Raw genomic sequence first — 20,226 nt, forward strand, 5'->3', positions numbered from 1 at the left:
TTCTGTACCAGCAGGCAAAAATGCCATGCTCTCTGAGCTACTTCCGGGCAGGACATTCTCCTGCCAAAGATAGGTATTTTTCCTATGCAAGGGAGGTCCTTGCTCTTTTGAGAGAGGCAGAGAAGTATGAAGAGAAAACCCACAGAGGTTGGCCAATGTGCCGAAACCATCAGCAAGGCCAGAGTCATGTGTGTTGGACAGAATAGGAAAGTTTCCCTATAACAGGAAAGTGGTTGTTGACCCTTTCCCTGACTTCAGAGTGGAAGTCTCACACACACAAAAAGTCACCCTCTGGTTATGTTTTGCATGTTGGGATTGCATGTTATAGTCAATACCCAGGGCAGACTCAAATGTCTTGTGCAGCAGACCTCCTTTCTTCCTGATTCTAAGGAATAATACAATTACCTCTTCCTGAAATGCCTTTGTTTCTTCCCCAGTAACTTCGACCAGTCCCACTGGTCGAGTTAAAATCATACCTATTCTTTGTATACACACACTTTGAGTGTGTGTGTGTGTATTCACACTCAGACAACAGGATAATGTGTAACCCATCACCCTCCATCTTGTTTTGAGAACCAAGGTCTCTCACTGAACGCTTATCGGCTAGCGAGCTCCCCGAATTTGCCTGTGTCTGCCCTCTGAGGCAAGGATTGCAGGCATGCATGACTGTGTGTGCCATCTGCATGAGTGCTGGAGATTTGAACTCAGGTCATCCTGTTTTCAGAACAAGCATGCCTATCCATCAAACCACCCTCCAGAACCTTCTATTCTTCTTCTAGTTGTTGTTAAAATAATTATTGTTTTATATATTCAAGGTTTAAAACACGTTGTGATGGGACAGAAGCACATAGAAAAGAGGTTACCGTATGGAAAATAGCAAACATGGCCATTATCTCCCAGAGTACCTTTTTTTGGTGTCTTTTTTTGCATGAATACTAAGTACAGTGCATATTTATTGCCAATAGCTGTCAAATTGCACACTAGATTTCTGGAATTCCTCAGTTGTGCTTCCCATTCTGCCTGCTTTGGAAGGCCTCGGTGAAATTCCACCTGTCTCAAAGAACTCTTCAGGACACATTCAAGGTTCCCGGCACATGCTTTGAGTGGTACTCCCTGAATACCGAGCCTTTTTCCTTAGATAAATATGCTTCTTTCGAGCTGGCCCCTGAAGGAAAGATGGCGTCTTCTATGTCTTCTCTCTAAACTCTGCAAACTCCACAAACCATCCCTCTTATGCCATAGATGCAGAAGGAACCTCTAGGAGGTCACAGAGTAAGGAAATGGCAGAGCCGGGATCTGAACCCAAGGCATCTATTCCCAACTGACCTCCCATTTACCAGCCCACTGCCCACAGAAAGCCCAGACACTGGAAGATTTCTCTATCATTTTCTCCAGCACAACAGCCACAAACCCCATGTAGCAACTGAGTAACAAAGGAATTGACTTTTACAGTTTTATTTCCATGTGCATCTATGTATGCGTGCATGTGTTGCTAAAGATTGAACCTAGACCTTTGTACTAGCAAGGCAAGTGCTCTACTACTGAGCTATAAACCCACCCCTTTTTTATTTTGAGGTATCATCTCTCACATTTGCCTAGGCTGGCCCTGAACTCATTCTGTAGCCGAAACATAACATCTTCCTGTTTCTATCTCCTAAATTGTTGAGATTATAGGCTTGAATCATCAGGTGCTGCTGGTTTTATGTATTCATAAATAAAGTAAAAGTAATAAAAATGTAAGAATAGAATAAAAAATAAAAATACAAAATAAATAAAAGGAGTTCTGTTTACTTTTAACTGTGCTAAATTTTAACAGCAGCCTATGGTATTGAAGCTACTGGATTGGTGGGCACAGAGCTCATCAACATGACCACAAACAATACAACAGTTATTCACATGCAGTGCATGCTCCCAGGTTAAACTGAGCTCTTTGAGAGGACAGGGCTTTGTGGCCTTCGTCATGTTCAATGGTAAGCACTCAGTACACAGTCTTGTAAAGGACTATGCATGCACGTAGTCCCCTGGATAACCTTAGTATTAGACTTGTCTTGGTCAGAAGCCTGTTGTCTGAACTGGAGTACTGTCACAAACTCCAAAGAAACCTAGGTGTCTTATCTATAAGATAAAAACGTAACAGTCAGTTCTCAACGGGACATCTTACCTGTGTGGAGAATCGGGATCAAAGCACGTCTTAGTGACATCAGTGATGTCTGGGTCACAGCACTCTCCACCATCGAAATTAAACCTTTCGTAGTTACAGTCCATGTCACACACGCCATTCTGCTGCTTCTTCATGAAGGCGGGGTAGCGCAGCTGGCGGCAGTCCCCACCATCATGGCCAGTCAGTGTATGGTTGCATTCGGGGTCGCATTTCTCATCCCCAATCTTGCTAATGTCACAGTTGGCGAGGATGAGGCGATGACGCAGAGAGGAGCTGTTTATGTCCAGCACCTCCAGCTCCCAGGAGATGTTGTAGTGCTGGAAGGCCTCAGCCAGCTCCTGGTGTTGAAAGTCGATCTGCTGCAGGCTCACCGTTGGGTTCTTATGGTCATCATCATAGATGTTGACCACACGATAGCGTACCACCTTAGGGCGACGGAAACTTGGGAGCTGGTTGTAACTGGAGATGACTTCAGTGTTGTCACATAGCGTCTGCCCACAAAGAGGGGGTTCTAAACTAGTGTCCAACAGGAAGCTGTGGGCATTGCTGAATTCCATGCGGGGGATGTTACCATCCTTCATGGGGGACCAAGTGCGCTTCACATTGTCCCAGTTCTCCTGGAGGAGGAGCTGAGGTAGAGGGGTGTGAAGGCCATGGCTTTCCATGTCAGACAGTACTTCTCTCTGTGTTCTGGCTACCTTCCATAGACGGAAGTTCTCGATGTGGCCCCTGAAGTTGTGATTTTGAGCACTGCCCCCCAACATGAGCACTTTACACTTTTGGGTCAGTGGACTGAATATGCTACCAACTTGCTCCCCAGAGGTTGCCACCTGGGCACCATTCAAATAGAGCTTCATCTGTCGCCCATCGTAGGTAGCAGCTAGGTATACCCACTGGCCTGGCAGGTAGCTGCGATGGGCATCAATGGTGGTCACTTTCCTGGCCCGGTCTGTCTTCAAGGAGAAAAAGTAGCGTGGGTCTCTGTTGCCTTGATCACTGATGGTGTGAATGCCCACGACCCATCCTCGGTCACGTGAGGTATAAGAACATTTGTCATACAGTCCTATGTGGTCCCAAAAGAGAAAGATTAATAAATAAAGCACGGAAAGAGATGCTGGTTAGGTTATTTTTTTTTTCTGATAAAATTCACATCAGAATATTCTAGAACAGCTGTTTGTTTTGGTTTTTCTTTTTTTGTTTGTTTGTTTTGTTTTTTGAGACAGGGTTTCTCTGTAGTTTTGGAACCTGTCCTAGAACTAGCTCTTGTAGACCAGGCTGGCCTCATACACATGCCTCTGCCTCCTGAGTGCTGGTATTAAAGACGTGAGCCACCAAAGAGCTCTATGGGACCCTGGTTGTTACTAATGTACTCTCTGGTATCCTTGACCATCCCGAGGACAATTCAGTAAAGGCTAGAGGAACTAACAGGGAGGAGGATTTGTCAGTACCTCATGGCAAGTGAACTCATAAAGTTTTACTCCTTTTTATTGAATATGGAGTATTCTGTTAGAAGAATGAGTGTTTCACAAATTAAAAATTACAAACAACCTCCCCCCCCCTTGCAAAGATCACAGCCTCTAACTTCTTCAGCTCTATCAACAGTGAGGAAGCTGAAACGGAGAACAGATGACAGGGGCTTATTCAGAATCACTTAAAAATCTCCCAAGTGTTCATTATCTAACACTCTCCTCCCTGTAATGTGTGTGAGTATGTGTGTGTTCACACATGACTATGTGACTTTTCAACTGTAATCAAGTATAAAGTCTAAGTCTGTACAATAGGCAAGGCATTATGGTAGGGTCTTTATATACAATAGCTTATTGAACACATATAAATCCATGGCAGTGATATTTTTTTCCCATTTAAGCAATGGTGAACATGGAGACTAAGGAAAGGGAAAAGATGGGTATGAGGTCAGTTGGTTGGTAAGTGGATCCTAGCTCTTGGAATTAGCTGTCTTGTATACAAGTTGCATAACACCCCTGATACTCATACTACCAAGGATTTGGATTTCTTCATCTACCAAGGAATGTTGGAGGTAGGTATCACAAGTTTTAGTTAGTTTGTAAGGACATTTAAAGGCAGGCATCCGTCTTGAAACATCTAGAAACTCCAATAAGTTGCTCAACAGATTCCCTATGTATCTGATTATCTTTGTACTCACCAGTCCCCCCATCTCCCACCCTTTCTGGAATGTACCCGCTGTACCTTGGCACAGGCAAGCTTTCCGGATGATGAAGAGGATTTTCTAATTACATGTGTACTTTAAGTGTCAGATGCTTGTATGAAGCCAGGTGAGAAGAGAAAGAAAAGGAGACAAGAATGAATAAAAGATGCTCATTTGGGAAGGACAGTCCCTACTCTCACTGGGGAATGAATCAGTGCGGTCACCGTAACTCTGAGTGTGCATCTGCCATTAATACTCATCAAATAAACATGGAGAGTGTCCAGCAAAATCAATAGAAGAGGCCCACACAGTCTTTTTTTTCTTTGTGGGCACTGGGACCTTAGCATCTGTGTAAATGTCTATGTTAGCATCTGACACGGCCAGCATTTTGGCAGAGGATCTAAGCCCACCCACTTCTATCTTCTCACTCGGAACATTTTCAGGCAATGGACAGAATATCCTAACACAGTCTTTTGCAGTCTGGGTGACACTGGCATTGCAGTAAGTGCCTCTGGGCCTTATTTGAATGAAGTTTTGTATTACACAGTCAATCCATGGATGATTTTATTTATTACAGGCTTCCCTGACTAACACACAAAGCACTTCTTCCAAGGGTGTATTCTCTGATAGCTCTGAGGCATGGGCCATTCTCTCTACTGAACCATTTTGCTTTCAGAAAACAGCATTGGCTTACTCACTCTGGAGCTGCCTGTATCCATCCTGTGGTCTCTTCTCTACTAGACTGGATGGCTCCTGAGGGTAATGACCAGTTTGGTTATGTCTGTAACCGGTCTAGCCACTTGTTACAGTAGGCACTCAGTCTGTGTCTGAGAACATGGATATATAATTCAAAACAGAATATGAAAAAGAAAGAGGGTTTTCAAGACAATCATAATTTAAGGCACTAATTCATGTCTCAGTTATCAAAAACAAAGAAAGTAAGAAGACATATTTGCTTCTACTGCAAGGGAAGGGGGAGAATCTTTGGGTTAGAGTAACCTGTTTTGACTCATAATGACCGAAATTACAGGCCATATGTCTTGAACAAAATCACCTCATCTCTGTGGACCTTGACTCCCTCATCTATATCTCTTTTTTACATATGCTGTCATACTTGAAAGACATAATGGGTATAATAGTCTTGACATACACAGGCTAACTAAACAAGAGCTGGTTTTTAAAATGCTAAAGGGACTGGGAGTAAATTACAAATGAAAGAATAGGAAATAAGTGGAAATGAAATACAAAGGGGCCAGAGAAAGGAGGGATCTTGAAATCATCTTGCTTGATATGGTAAGATAGAGCATAAAGGCTCAAAACCCACTTAGAAATCCTATATTTCCATCAGCCTAGACAACAATAAGAGACTATGCATTGAAAGTTACTTCCCCGCTGACTTCCTCCTAAGACAAAGAGTTGTCTTCATATTTGGGATGAATTTCTTCAGAGATCATGTCCTGCTGTCTATGTAGAATGTCAGTGGGACCAGAGGTTCTTAAATCCATCACATTTGTATCCTCCTTCTTACCTCAGTGTATCCCCTCTCATCTACTTAATTCTTCCCTTATTATTCTATAAAACAAAAATGAATGGTAATCTAGTAGGAAATATGACTCTCTCTCTCTCTCTCTCTCTCTCTCTCCTTTTTCTTTTGCCAAGGGCTCTTGGTCTCTGCTTTTTTTGTTGCTTTTGGGAAGAAGTCTGCCTTGTTGTGGAGTTAAAATGTTTACACATTTGTAGGGTTGAGCAACTTCCTGGGACTTGGAGTATGGTTCAGGCTACCTGATGCTGCCATACAGAGGTTCATAGGAAGAGGTGGCTTGCCCCATGAGGCAGGAAGGTAGGACAAAGAGTAGTTTTCAGTGACTCAAGAACAAATGACATTGAAGTTAATGAGACCCTTGAATAAGGGGCTTCAAAAGTTCAATGGAAATGTTTTCTTGAAGTGTGATTTGTTGAAATGAAGTCACTGAGCTTCCTAGGGATGGCATAACGACTTGGGGCTGAGAGTCAACGCTTGCATGAAAACTCTCTTAATTGGAGTCACCTTGTAGAAGACTGGATGCGAAACCCTCCTGTACTGTATCAGACCTGAACCAAGCCTTGGCAGCAGGGATCTATCTTGTTGTGCCAAGAAAATTGTCTGGAATTAGTCATTGCACTCTCTATGCTGCTGGGGCTCAGTCCCCTTTTCCGAAATGGGGAGGGTGAGATAAAATGATCCTCTGCTAAATTTGAAGAGCTCCTTTGTTCACTGATCTAATGGACCCTTGTATGCTGGCAGTACTCAGACCTGTGTGTTGATTTGAACGGGATGCCTTATGTCATTCTCAATCCCTGCATTCCCTCTCTTCCGTGCTACCTCTTGCAGGACACAAAACAGTATCTTTTGGAGAACCCAAGAATATTCACATAATACCACACTGTCCTTTCTCACATTTTTCAGTGAAATAGAGACAGGTTTAAAAAAATGGTACAAGTCTGTCTTAAGTTAGCCGTCTGTGTGGAGCTAGAGGATAGCCCCAATGGACATATCCCTGTGTGACAAGGCAGAAGGGCAACACAGTTCTGTCATAATCTACATGTAATGAGTATACACCTGCTTAATGTTATAGCCTACAGAAACAGAGAATAAAAGTGACCTCAAGTGTCTTTTTGCAGACCAGTGAGGTACCTGGAAACATCGCCCAGATGAGTCACAATTCCAGGGTCACCAGGAAAGCAGTCTACTGCCATTCTAATACGCCCTGGTCTAGGAGCAGCTAAGTTTGGTATGCAAAGGGCTTCAAACATTCCCAGAACCTTGACATGCCTTTGCTTCCATTTGATTATACTCCTTACAATTGGGGGGCACATGTGTACTAAGGTTCTCATGTGGAGGTCAGAGGACAGCTTTGTGAAGCTGGTTCTCTCCTTCCATCCTCAGAGGCTTCAGGAACCAAACACCTGGGGTCAGCCTTGAGAAACAAGTACCTTCAGCTTTTGAACCATCTCTTCGACCTCTTACAGCCCTTTCCCAGGTTCACTTTTCCACTTCCGCTCATACCTGGCAGGAAAGCCTGAAGGCAGGAGACCTGCACAGGGTGTTGTTCTAAAGCCTTGGGAGAACGCTTTGGAATATGTGACACCTTTTATGTATAAACTGAAAGATTCTACTCCGGGGGTACACATTCTATTTCTCTATTCTTTTCTCTGTTTAAACATGATACTCTTATTTAGGAATTGCTGAATACCAAAGGGCTGTACATTAAGTTTCTCATTCAACCTGCTCCATGAAACTGTCAGTATCCACACTGTGCACTCCTCAGAGAAACTGATGCTTAAGAACAGGAAATTTAAATCTTTGAAGAAAGAAATTGAAGAAGACACCAGAAAGTGCAAATATCTCCCATGTTTTTGGGTAGGCAGGATTAACATAGTAAAAATGGCAATCTTACCAAAAGCAATCTACAGATTCAATGCAATGTTCATCAAAATCCCAGCAAAATTCTTCACAGACCTCTAAAGTACTGACTCAACTTTATATGTTTTGAACTGAGTGTTTGTGACCCCTTAAGACATAAATGTTGAAGCCACATCACCTGGAAGCTCAGAGAGTGACTGTATTTGGTGTCAGAGTCTTTAAAGAGGTAACTATTTAACACCTATGTCACCATAAGGTCAAATCCAATGTTGGTATCCTGATAAGAGGAGACATTGGGGACATATTTGTACACAATGAAAAGATCATGTGGATTCACAAAAAGGAAGTCATCTAAAAGCCGGAAGGAGGAAATAACCCCAGGCATACTTGCATTTCAAGTTTTGTAGCATTCAAAATTGTAAGAACAGAAATGAGTCCGGCGGTGGTGGTTCAGCCCTTAATCCCAGCACTTAGAAGGTAGAGGTAGGTGGATCTCTGTGAGTTCAAGGCCAGCCTGGTCTACAAGAGCTAGTTCTCCAGGACAGGCTCCAAAGCTACAGTGAAACCCTGTCTCGAAAAACAAAAGCAAAAAAAGAAAGAAATAAAAGAAATGAGTGCTGTTTCAGTCAGGCAGGCTCTGAGTCTCTGCTAGGGAAGCCAGAGCTGACTGTTGCTCCATCATTTAGCCTGCTTTCCCACACTCCCACTGGGATGTCGCTAAACTGTTGTCCATCTCCCCCTGCCTTGTGTTCCGTTCACATCCCTTCTCTTGCTATGACACAGTTTCTCAGTTTCCTCTCCTCCTTGTTGAGCAAAGCAGTCTATTAGGAGGAGCCAGCGATGGGCACTGCAGTCTCCATGCACACAAACACCTTCATTACCAGGAGGCAAGAGTCTGTGTTTCCATGGGACTTGACTTCCCTGAGGTTCCTGTTTAGTACTGGCCTCTTGGGCAGCTGCTCCACCATCACAGTATCGCTTACGATGCTCTTGCCAGCTTTATACAACAGCTGCTATGCATTTGCCAGTGAGAAAAGGTGGAGCTCAGAGAAGTTATATCCCCTTGCCAGCATCACATAGATCTAGGCAATAGGAATTATCAGAATGTAGGTGTCATAGTGTCCAGTTTCATTCCCCAACTCTGCCTCACTTTCTCTACACTATTCTCTTGGACGCACTTACATTTGCCGCTGACTGGAGAGGAGAATTAGTCAGCCGTGGAACTGCATATTCAACTTGTATTGCTCACTTATTTTTCTCTTTTTGAGAGTATCTATATAAGAAAAAGAAAAGTCTACCTGGGACATTTCTCATTGTTAAAAAAAAGTAGCAATAATAACAAATTTTTTAAGCTCTGTGTGACAATCTCTATGTTAAGCACACATGACTCTGCAAACTCTTTATTAACATGTATTTGGCAGACATGAAATTTGAGTGTGAAGACCGTAAATGGTGTCCCAAGGATCTTTGCTAGGGTCTGGAAGAGACACTACCCTGACTGCTGTCTGACTCTGAAGCTAAAATGGACATCAGAATACTTTCCTGCATGGGAATAACCCTCAGCACATGTCCCCCACTGGACTGATGCTCGGCTGTACATCACTGAATAAGCCAACTATTTTCTGAGTTTCCTTATTCCCTCTCTTGATATGAGGACCACAGCAGATAGGCCTAAAGGTCCCTCTAATCTCCTAGACTCCTGATTCTAGGATCATGATTTGTCAGGTAACACCAGTGTGATTATCCACTGTGGGAAGTTTAAGGTAATGGGTAGGAGAGGCAGACTTGGGTTCCCCACTTTATAGTATACTCATGATCTGTGGGAATCTGATAGGAGAATGCAAGCAGATGTAAGATGATGTAGGAATAAAAGAACGAATTTAGGTCAAGAATTGGTTTCTTACAGAATGCTAAAAAAAAAAATAAAATAAAAACTAAAGGTCGACACTGGTCCCTTTTTGCTTTGTTTTGTTTTCCGTTATTTAATTGCTAGTATCAAAACCATAGAGAAATGCTTGAGAGAGCAATCCTATGGAAAGCTTTTATCTCTCCAGAGGAGAGCAATTAAAACAGACAGATTTGGGTTAAGTATACCCGTGGTCCCTGCACTGGGTTTGTTTGGGAGAAAACCCCAAAATGACCTGAAGGATTCCAAACCATCAGACATTCAGAGAAAGCTGAGATGATACCAAAGGGCAATTTTATCTGTTAGTGCCAGAGAAGAAAACCATCAAGTGTAGTAGCCTCAGTCACATGACCAAGACTTGCTGAGGAGAAGCTTCCTGTGAGTCAACTCTGCATGCATTCTGACAGAAGCAGGGTTGTAGGAAGCAGTGGGCAGCGTAGATAATGCCCCCTGCATATGCTTTCCTGCCCAGATTCTTTCTTATGCTAGAAACTAGTTTTGAGTGTCTCATGACCTCAAGGAGCAGCTTACCAGTTTCATTAAGTGGTATGACCTTATATGAAGCTCTCTGAGTCGGGGATCCTTCCATCCGTCCTCTGGGGATGAAAGTTTTTAGTCCATTTACTTCATGTGCTTCACAAGTATCGTTGGAATGATAAAAGAATACATACTTCTCAAAGACTACTTTAAACAATGCAGACTTGAGGCAAATTTGAGAAGGGCACATCTAAGACCTAAAATTCTTTTTTGTTTCTTTATTTGTTTTTCTAGACAGAGTTTCTCTTTGTAACAGTCCTTGCTGTTTTGAAACACACTCTGTAAACCAGACTGGCTTCAAACTCACTGAGATCTGACTGCCTCTGCCTCGCAAGTGCTGGGATTAAAAGCATGCCACCGCCATCAGGCCACCACCAGGCCTGACCTTTGAGATAGAACTGGACTGACAAAGTACTTCTGGAAGCTCAAATAAAACCTGAAATTCCCTCTACCTTTGACTTTCCAGCCTGGATCCTTTGGTCCTAAAAGCAGCCTATATATAAAATGGAAAGGTCAGAGTTTAGAACTGGAGTCATGGCTCAGTGGAAAAACTGTTTGATGAAGACCAGAGTTAGGATTCCCAAGTGTCTGGCATGGAAGTGTGCATCTGAACCATAGTGCTGGGGGAGGGGTACGGTGCATGGAAATGGGCAAATCCCCAGAACCTGCTGATGGGTCAGTCTAACTGAAATGGTGGTTTCAGGTTTAGCAAGAAAGCTTGACTCAATACATAACGTAAGGAAGACGCTGTATTCTGGCCTTTGCAAACACCTTCACACACGCGCACTTCTTGTGATTATGCATACCTACACAAAACCATATGCACGTATCACCCCTCCCACATGAGTGTGCATTGGATTAAATTAGAATGGTCCCCATAGGCTCATAGATTTGCATGTTTCATCCTTAGGGTGTGACACTAATTGACAGGAATTAGGAGGTATGGCCTTGTTGCAGTAAGTGTGTCCTTGTTGGAGAAGTGTGTTACTGGTGTGGGCTTGGGGATTTTAAATGCTCAACCAGGCCCAGTATCTTTCTGTCTGCTGCCTGTGGATCCAGATAATACTCTCCAGCACCATGTCTTCCTGCATGCTGCCATGCTTCCCACCATGATGATAATAATGGACTAAACATCTGAAAATGTAAGCAAGCCCCAATTAAATATTTTTCCTTTATAAGAGTTGCTGTGGTCATGGTGTCTCTTAATATTAGTAGAACATTGACTAGGGTACATGTGCACTCACTCACTCACACACACACACACACACAGAGAGAGAGAGAGAGAGAGAGAGAGAGAGAGAGAGAGAGAGAGAGAGAGAGAGAGAGAAGAAAGTTCAGAGTTTAATAAGCCAACTGCTGGCTCCATCATTTATCAAAGAGGCAACCTGGGAATTCTAGTGGACATCCTCCCTGATTTCAGTACTCATCTATAGAGTGGGGATAACCCATTGCCTCTGACAGTTAGACAAGGAACTAAGGAGATAACCAACTTGTCAGGACTTGGCACATGGCCACTGACAACATAAAAAGTGTTAAAACATCTGTAGTGTGTAGCCAGACTGGTCTGTTAGAACCCCAGCTCTGCCCCGTTTTGCAGTGTAGCCTCAGGTAACACTCCCTCATTTCCACATCTCCCCTCCTACCCCCTCTCACTCCTGTACCTTCTGGTTTCTTTATATAAAGTGGTATAACAAGTACTTCACACCCAGGATAGAGTGGACTGAGACTAAAAATTCGCTCTTGCATAGTATGCAAAAAATGTGGCTCCATGTTTTATTGCTATTCAGAGTAAAGTTTTCTTTTCCCCTCAGAATTGGGTTAAGTTTTCCTTCTGTGCTCTTCAACCATGTTTTGTTTTGTTTTTGCTCACTCCTGTATGTAATGAAGAACTAAGTCATTGCCCTCTCTGTCATACACTGGGAATGAAAGTGATGTATATCAACTTAGAAAAAGAAATGAAGGAAAGAAGAAGAAGATCTGAGGAAATAGAAGGAAAGAATGGAAGCTTGGGATGATGGGATGCATTTCAGTTTCATTCACCTTCAAAGTTTGCACAGCTCAAACCATATCCTGGCTGATGTTGGTAATGTCTCTGCGAGGAAGGGAGACCATGCCTTTGTTCATGTTGATGACCTGAGAAAGCCCTTTCTATACTCACTCTATAACCCTGGGAGCAGTATTTCTGAGGACGTGGTCGAGGACAAACACCCCCTGCAGTTACCTTCTTTCATGACAGCCCCTTCTTCACCCTTCACTGCAGTACCACGTAGAGTCATGGGGGAGAGTTCTTTCTAGCTTTTGTCATTAAGCCATTTCCGACACAATAAAACACTGAATCGGACAGTCCAGTCACACAAGGCTTCGGTACTCTCCAGAGACAAGGACGTCCTTTGGGAGCCTTCTGATCTTTGCCTTCCAGAACCATTCAGAGCCTAGAGGATCTGATCTGAAAGCGTACTCACATCATGAGCAAAAGTCTGGCCATCAAGAAGATCACAAAATTGAAAAGTTGGAATCTCGTGAAAAGAAGCCAACAAATCACACACCTCCTGCGACAGCAATGGAAACGATTCTACGGGAGCAAAGTGAAAGGGCAGAGGAAAACAAACTGGAACAGAGAACAGAGAAAGAAGCTGAAAGTGAAACCAAAAAACCAAGCCCAGCAGGAAACCAAAGGCACGAGTCCCAAGAAGCCAGTCAGCAAGCCGCTCTTGGACACTCTGTGGGCAACATTTAAATTAAGAAAAAGTCCCGCAGTGCAAGACTATTTTTCTCTGTCATTTGAATTTAGCTTAACAGATAAGCAGGTCTACCTTTGGTTTCGTGAAAAGAAGAAGAAATACAAGGAAGAGATGACGAAGCAGAAGAACAGAAGAAACAGCTGGAGTGAGGTGCTACAGACTTGCTGTGCAGACCTGAGGGATGAGGACATGGCCGACACGAGGGACGAGGACGTGGCCGACCCGAGGGACGAGAATGTGGCCGACCCGAGGGACGAGGACCTGGCCGACCCGAGGGATGAGGACGTGGACGACCCGAGGGATGAGGACGTGGACGACCCGAGGGACGAGGATGTGGCCGACCCGGAGGACGAGGACATGGCCGACCTGAGGGACGAGGACGTGGCCGACCCGAGGGACGAGAACGTGGCCGACTTGAAGGACGAGGACATGGCTGACCCGAGGGAAGAGGACGTGGCCAACCTGAAGGACGAGGACATGGCCTACCTGAAGGATGAGGACATGGCCGACCTGAGGGACGAGGACATGGCCAACCCAAAGGACGTGGCCGACCTGAGGGACGAGGTCGTGGCTGACCTGAAGGATAAGGATGTGGCTGACCTGAGGGACGAGGATGTGGCTGAAGGAATGAATTCATAACTGAGGTCATACAGACCAGTGAGCATACTTGGAAATCATTAATTTACACAAAAGTAACATTAAACTGAAAGGCCAGGCAGTGGTAGCACACTCCTTTAATCCCAGCTCTCGGAAGGCAGAGGCAGGCAGATCTCTGAGTTTGAGGCCAGCCTGGTCTACAAAGCGAGTTTCAGGACAGACTCCAAAGCTACAAAGAAACTCTGTTTCCGGGAGGTGGGCGGGGAGAAGAAAGAAAAATTGACCCTGGCCTCATTTGGTGAAGATTAAGCAATCACTATGCTTCAGTTACCAATTCAGCAAACCGAGGGACTATTCCTAGGGGCTGCCTTTCCCAGCATTCATTGCTCTAAACATGGACGTTGAACTGCTGGGAAATAACGTGATTTAACCACCAAGGAGCAAGTCCCAAATGACTGAGTCTGACTTGGTAGTATCCTGTCTCAACTCCAAAAGCGTTCTTCTTGCAATTACAACATGAATAATATTCTATCAATTTGTAAAAAAAAAAAAAAAAAAAAAAAACACTGAATCACCTTCATGGCATCTTAACAAGTGACCCTTCATATTTCTAGAATCAAAGAACTCCCTAGTCCCTGAGAAGGTCATCATCAAGCACACCTCCACACTGTCCTAGACAAATCCTGTTACCTCCCTTTCTTTCAACCCAGTGACCCATGTTGTGAGGTTCTCCTAGCTATTATTGAGTGCCCTTTATCCCCAGTTAGACTTGGAGATGTCTGAGTTTGTTGACTAGAACTGTCTGTGATATCTACAGTTTTCCAAATAACATCTCCAAGTGTCATCTTATGTATGAATTTATTCAAAAGTTCATTCATCATATATTCTCGTAGTTTCCATCATATCAGACCCTAGCCAGATACCTGGAGCATGGGTCATGGCTAAGGACAGAAGATTCCTGCTGATCCTTCTGATCCATTTATAAATGGATGCAGTACAGATACAAACAAAAGTGATAAAATGCAATTAAGGAAACCATTACTACGAGGTGTCCTTTCATGATATCTCCAGAACATTGCTAATTCTATTCATAGCTATATGCACCTAGAAATAAATATGCTCACTAATTATAATCTGCAATGTATATGACCAGAAACTGCGAATGTTTCAGTTTCTTGAACAATTATTACTTCTCTATGGGGTAAGTTCTACTGTCCTTCCAACAGTGAGGCAATTGAGTTTTTTAAGATATTTTACAGTGATGGTCAAGGTCATTTGACATGTGATAGCCAGGTCTTAGCCCATAGACTATGTGTTCTATGAATAATATAATAATTCTCTTACAATCAGCTGAATATTTATTTTTATGTAATTTTTAAATTTCTCAACTCTGATTATATGTTCTGTTGGTTATAAAAACAGAAGAATATGAAATTTCTCTAGTATTGAAATTTACGGAGCATCTCTTTTATTTCATTTGCTCTTCCCAACATTCTCTGAAGGCAACAAAATGGAGATAATTTGCTTTACATGAACGAGAAAAGTGAGGATCCAAGAGTGGTCCAGATTGTATGATGTCACAGATTCTGGGATAAACAGAACCAACACCTGAGTCCTAATCATGGTCATGGATCAGACCTGTATCCTACCAGTAACCCTGGAGATGAAAAAGACATCTACCCACGACGGAACTGAGAATGCACAGGGGAATGGAAGGAAGTGAAATGGTGAGGGTTGCCTGAGGCGAGATAAAAAATGATTGAGCTTGGCATGCAGTGAGATCTGAGAATTTTTTCACAGACATTAGAGAATCTCTGAATTTTTTTTTTTAAGTAGACAGTCCAGAATATAAGGGACTATTAGCTAGGAGTAATGTGGCACTTTTTACCCCACAGTGACAGAGCAAAGAAAGTCAGAATCACTGTCTCAGAACTTTATGTCAATTTGGAGCAATGCAGACTGTTAATGATAAGAGTAGAGTGGGATCAAGATGCTTGAGAGCACTGGTGGGATTCCTAAATGGATGCTGATGCTGGAGAGCATTGGTGGGATTTGTAACTGGATGCTGATGCTGGAGAACACTGGTGGGATTCCTAACTGGATGATGATCCTGGAGAGCATTGGTGGGATTCCTAACTGGATGCTGATGCTGGAGAGCACTGATGGGATTTGTAACTGGATGCTGATGCTGGAGAGCACTGATGGGATTCCTAACTGGATGCTGATGCTGGAGAGCATTGATGGGATTTGTAACCGGATGCTGATGCTGGAGAGCACTGATAGGATTCCTAACTGGATGCTCATCCTGGAGAGCATTGGTGGGATACCTAACTGAACGTTGATGCTGCTGCTGGGGAGCATTGGTGGGATTCCTAACTGGATGAGGATTTTCTCTTGTTTGACATCTATTACAAAATTGTTAGTTATGGCTGAACTCAAAACAAGTTCATTAAGGTTTTGTAAAAAGACATAAGAGACATTTAGACTCCTACTGGGGATTCAATATTGCTATTATGCTCCACTGGATGGAGAATTACTAGATCATCTTTGATCCTGGTAACTAGTCCAAGGGTTGAATTTCAGTTCTCTTGGATTCCTGTCTTTTACACTGCAGGAGGATGCAGAGTTAATCTAAGCCCCATTCAGGCTCAGCCAATCCATCTTCACAGGTATATCTCCTATGACTTAAGACCCTCAGTGATGAACTTGGTTTTTGGCATATAATAAAGTCAATTAAACATCTGTCAGATATGTGAAATAGCTTAAATTTTTAAATTTAAGGTTCCTGTGGAATTCTTTGGGCAGCTTAAATCAAAAGTTTGAAATTGTGTATATGTTTTACATTTTTTAAAGCATAAAAATAAATAGATTAGTCACTCAGATATAGCATTTCCTGCTTGGCTTAAAGAGACTGAGAGTGCAATAGGTTATAGAATGTAAAGACCGATCGACAAAAAGCCAAGGACACCATAAGGTCAAGGAAGAAGTTATCACGAAAAGACACCAAAATGGGAATTTGTGTTCCAAGAATACCAGGAAATTCTGATGAATCTAAAGTATGTCATTGTCAAGCGATAGAGATGTTGCTCTCTATGGGGTGTTTGGGAACGGACACTTCCATTTCTAGTCATCAAAACTGCACAGTAGGTGGGACTTGCTCTGAACATAGCAAGTAGGGGCTGGGGATGCTGCTGAGCATGCTATAGTACACAGGAAAGCACTCGCAAGGAAGTTCCATGCTGCTGAAGTTTGCTCATCTCGATGTGTTTCTCCACAGGCTATTGGTAGGACATAAAGTCTAGACAGCATGTAGAATGCCATGCTGAGCATTCAGATATGGGGTTAGGACATCTGTGATAGAGGATGTTTGCAATACTGACCCAGAGGAAGTGATTCTATCACAGAGTGGGTGTACATTTCAAGGAAATCACTTAAAATTCTTCATCCCTCACTTGACAAACTGGAGTGCTATTGTTAGCACTTCAGAGATCCTTGTGAGGAATAATGCACAGACAAAATACTTAAAACAGGGTTTATCTTACATTGCATATTACATATTTCAGCTATTTCCATTACTATGAATAAGTAAGAGTGAGCCACAGCAGACTTGAGTCCAAGAGAGTGGATAAATCGTTCCCTTGGTTGCATAGGACCTGAGAGAGACTTGTTTTTCATAGAACTATTGCACCTACCCAACTGATGACCCTTCTTCTGCCAGCTTTTGCTTCAGGTAGTCAGATGTAAACTGCATGGTTTAGGTTTGTTTTTACCATCACAAACAGATCTCTGTCTGCATTTCATTGCCCAGCTCTCCAAAAAATTCAGGCCAGCATCTGCCCAATTCTTAGCCTAGACTTTTCATGGTTTTACTGCCTATGTGGAAGGTGTCAGAGGAAGTAAGACATGCAGACAGATGGAAAGATGGGATTCCTTTGAGGAGGGCTGCGGTGGGTGCTCAGGAACCACAAGAATAGGATCTTCCTTTGTTTTATTTTGTTTTGGAGTCTTGTTTAAGTTGCTGATACTGTCCTCTCAGAGCCTTTGTTTGTAAACAGATCTTGCTGCTGACACAGAACTTTGTAATGTAGAGAAGAGTAGAGGCGGTGGTGAGAGTTACAGAAAAAGGCAGGTTGTGCCCCAAGCCTTACAACCATGTGTTTGTTGTTGAGAATACAAAGACCTCACTGTATTAAATGAGAATGCTTGTTTCACAAGGCAAATTGGAATATGATAGGTGCATGTTGAAAATGCTTCAGAAATGCCAACAACTTCACACCACGAGGGCTTCTTGATGCTTCCTATTTTCAGGGATACTCAGAGGTCATAGATACTCAGTTTCTGAGTGGGGTGGAGTTTGGGAGGCTGTGGACAACGAAGGTCCCAGGAATCAAGTTATTGACAGTTGTCTGCCTTGTCTCTACCTAAGAAGATGGTTTCCCTGTTAGTGAGGTTCTATTCCCTACACTTTATCAGTTTTCGACCATCTGCTAGCCTGAAGATCCAAAGGAGGATCGGCCAAAAATATTGGTGTTGATAATAATAATAATAGTAATAATAATAATAACAACCAAAAAACATGCCTGACAGTACAGTACAGTTTCAGACTCCAAAAGCTGTATGAAGTACAGAGCTGTGCAGACAGCATACATGAAGTACTTTCTATTACAAAGCTCTAAAAACAGCATACATGAAGTACTTCCTATTACAGATCTCTGCAGACAGCATACATGAAGTACTTTCTATTACAAAGCTCTGCAAACAGCATACATGAAGTAATTCCTATTACAGAGCTCTGCAGACAGCATACATGAAGTACTTTTTATTACAGAGCTCTGCAGACAGCATACATGAAGTACTTCCTACTACAGAACTGTGCATACAGCATACTTTAATTCTGACGTGAGTGGTTTTCAAGATGTATTGTATGGAAGTACAAGGTTCAGAAGAATGTTTTGGAGAATTTTAAATTTCTTTTAAAGGAATTCACAGTAGCATAACAACTAGAACTGGAGTGTTCTAACTCATGCCCAGTCCTTAGCCAAAGCTAAGACCCATGAAAGGAAGGATGGAAGGATAGAATAAAAGAAGGCATGATGGGGAACTAATAGGAAGAGCTTAAGAATTGGTAGAGGAATAGAACTGGCTAGACTAAATTAATATATAAGATCCAAAGTGAAAATACCAGCAGGAGCATTTCAGACATCAATGGAAGTGACTTTGCCTACTTAAAAGCTTAGAGAAACCCAGAAAGCAGAGTTTGAACAAACAAAGTTGTAGATTATATTTCTAAGGAATACACTAATTCCTCCCCAGAGGAATAAAGGCCCCAATTCTATTTACTCCAACTTGGGTGCAGAGGATGGAAAGTGCAATTCCTCAGACTGTTGTGACAACTCGGTGTCAACAGTCTCCTTTCCACAGCTCTGCAGTGTTCAGACTCTCGTGTGTGTGTGTGTGTGTGTGTGTGTGTTTGTGCGTGCGTGTGTGCACATGTGGGAGCAGCCTTTGGGGAACGGACTGGTAGGCTCCCTGCTGTTCTCAACATTTAAGGCACTCCTTGAGGTTGATGGAAACTTTAGACTCCAGAAAAAGTATCTACAATCACAAATTTTGACAAAAAAATCTTGAGATCCATAAATCTCTTCAAATTCTTATGAAATCAAATGAAAAAGCCCATCTTTTTCCCCATTGGTCTAAAAATGAAAGAAAACAGTGTATTTAACCTACAAATGGTATTCAAAAGTAAATGATATTCATCAAAATTCTAAATTGTGAAAAAACATTTCAGCAATCACTTCATCCACGATAATGTTGAGACTGAGACTCCTACCTTGTCATCATAGAATCCAGTCCCCTTCTTAGTGGACCCTTCTAGGTCATTGATTGAAATTATCTATTTATTTCCTCATACATGTAGATTAATATCCACACCTCATGATTTGAGCTATTCTCAACTCTGCATATCCACATCTTTCAGTGGCTTTCGTACATTCTGTCTCTGTGCTCACCTTTTCTGGCTGTGGTCTGTTCACATTTCTGATTCTGTCGCTGACACTTGTCACTTGGTCTTTCTCCTCTTTCATGCAAGTTTCAGCTTGACCTATGTGCCAGTGTTTCTCTGTGATAATCATTCTTCAAAGCTTGCTATTTATACTTTCTCTTTTCTTTTTGCTTTTTCTGTAGCCTACACAGCCTATGTACCCTGTACATTCCCTATACATGCTACACAGGCACTTCCACTTGGTCAGCCCACAGTGCAGCCAGGGCACTGCGCAGGCAGAGAGACTTAGTACAAGAGACATTTGTGAGCTGGCTGCCATGTGGATGCATAGTCTATGGAAAGATCAGTTTGTGCTCTTAACCACTAAGCAATCTCTTCAGCCCCCCCAATTTTTTTTCTAATCATGACTGTCACAACCTAGTTCTAAGTGCTAACTATTCTTACTAGGTTATTGCCTTCACTTCTCCTGAGAACACAAAGTCTATGAGAGCAGAGCTTTGCTCTGTGTTATCCATGACTATAGCTAACAATATTGAACTCATGCTATGATTTTGCTGACCTAGAGAGACATGCAGAGATTATTTGAGACAGCTCAGAGTGGTCACTGAATCACTATCAAATATAGAACCTAATCTTTTTTCTCTTTGGGCTTCAGGCTTCCTAGGTTAAGAGGACAGTTAGAGTTATATCTAACTATAGGTTTTGATTATCTG

The 20,226-nt window shown here is 42.7% G+C and overlaps 1 protein-coding gene across 1 annotated transcript in view; it reads right to left on the minus strand.

The window, feature by feature from the left end:
- Pappa (pappalysin 1) overlaps positions 1–20,226 on the minus strand; it is a 231,453-nt gene that overhangs the window by 197,844 nt on the left and 13,383 nt on the right. Inside the window, exon 2 of the mRNA XM_057784762.1 lies at positions 2,162–3,224. Coding sequence (XP_057640745.1) covers positions 2,162–3,224 — 1,063 coding nt within the window. The remainder of the gene's footprint in view (positions 1–2,161; positions 3,225–20,226) is intronic.

This window comes from Chionomys nivalis, chromosome 11, assembly GCF_950005125.1.
Source record: "Chionomys nivalis chromosome 11, mChiNiv1.1, whole genome shotgun sequence".
In the NCBI taxonomy this organism is placed as follows: domain Eukaryota; kingdom Metazoa; phylum Chordata; class Mammalia; order Rodentia; family Cricetidae; genus Chionomys; species Chionomys nivalis.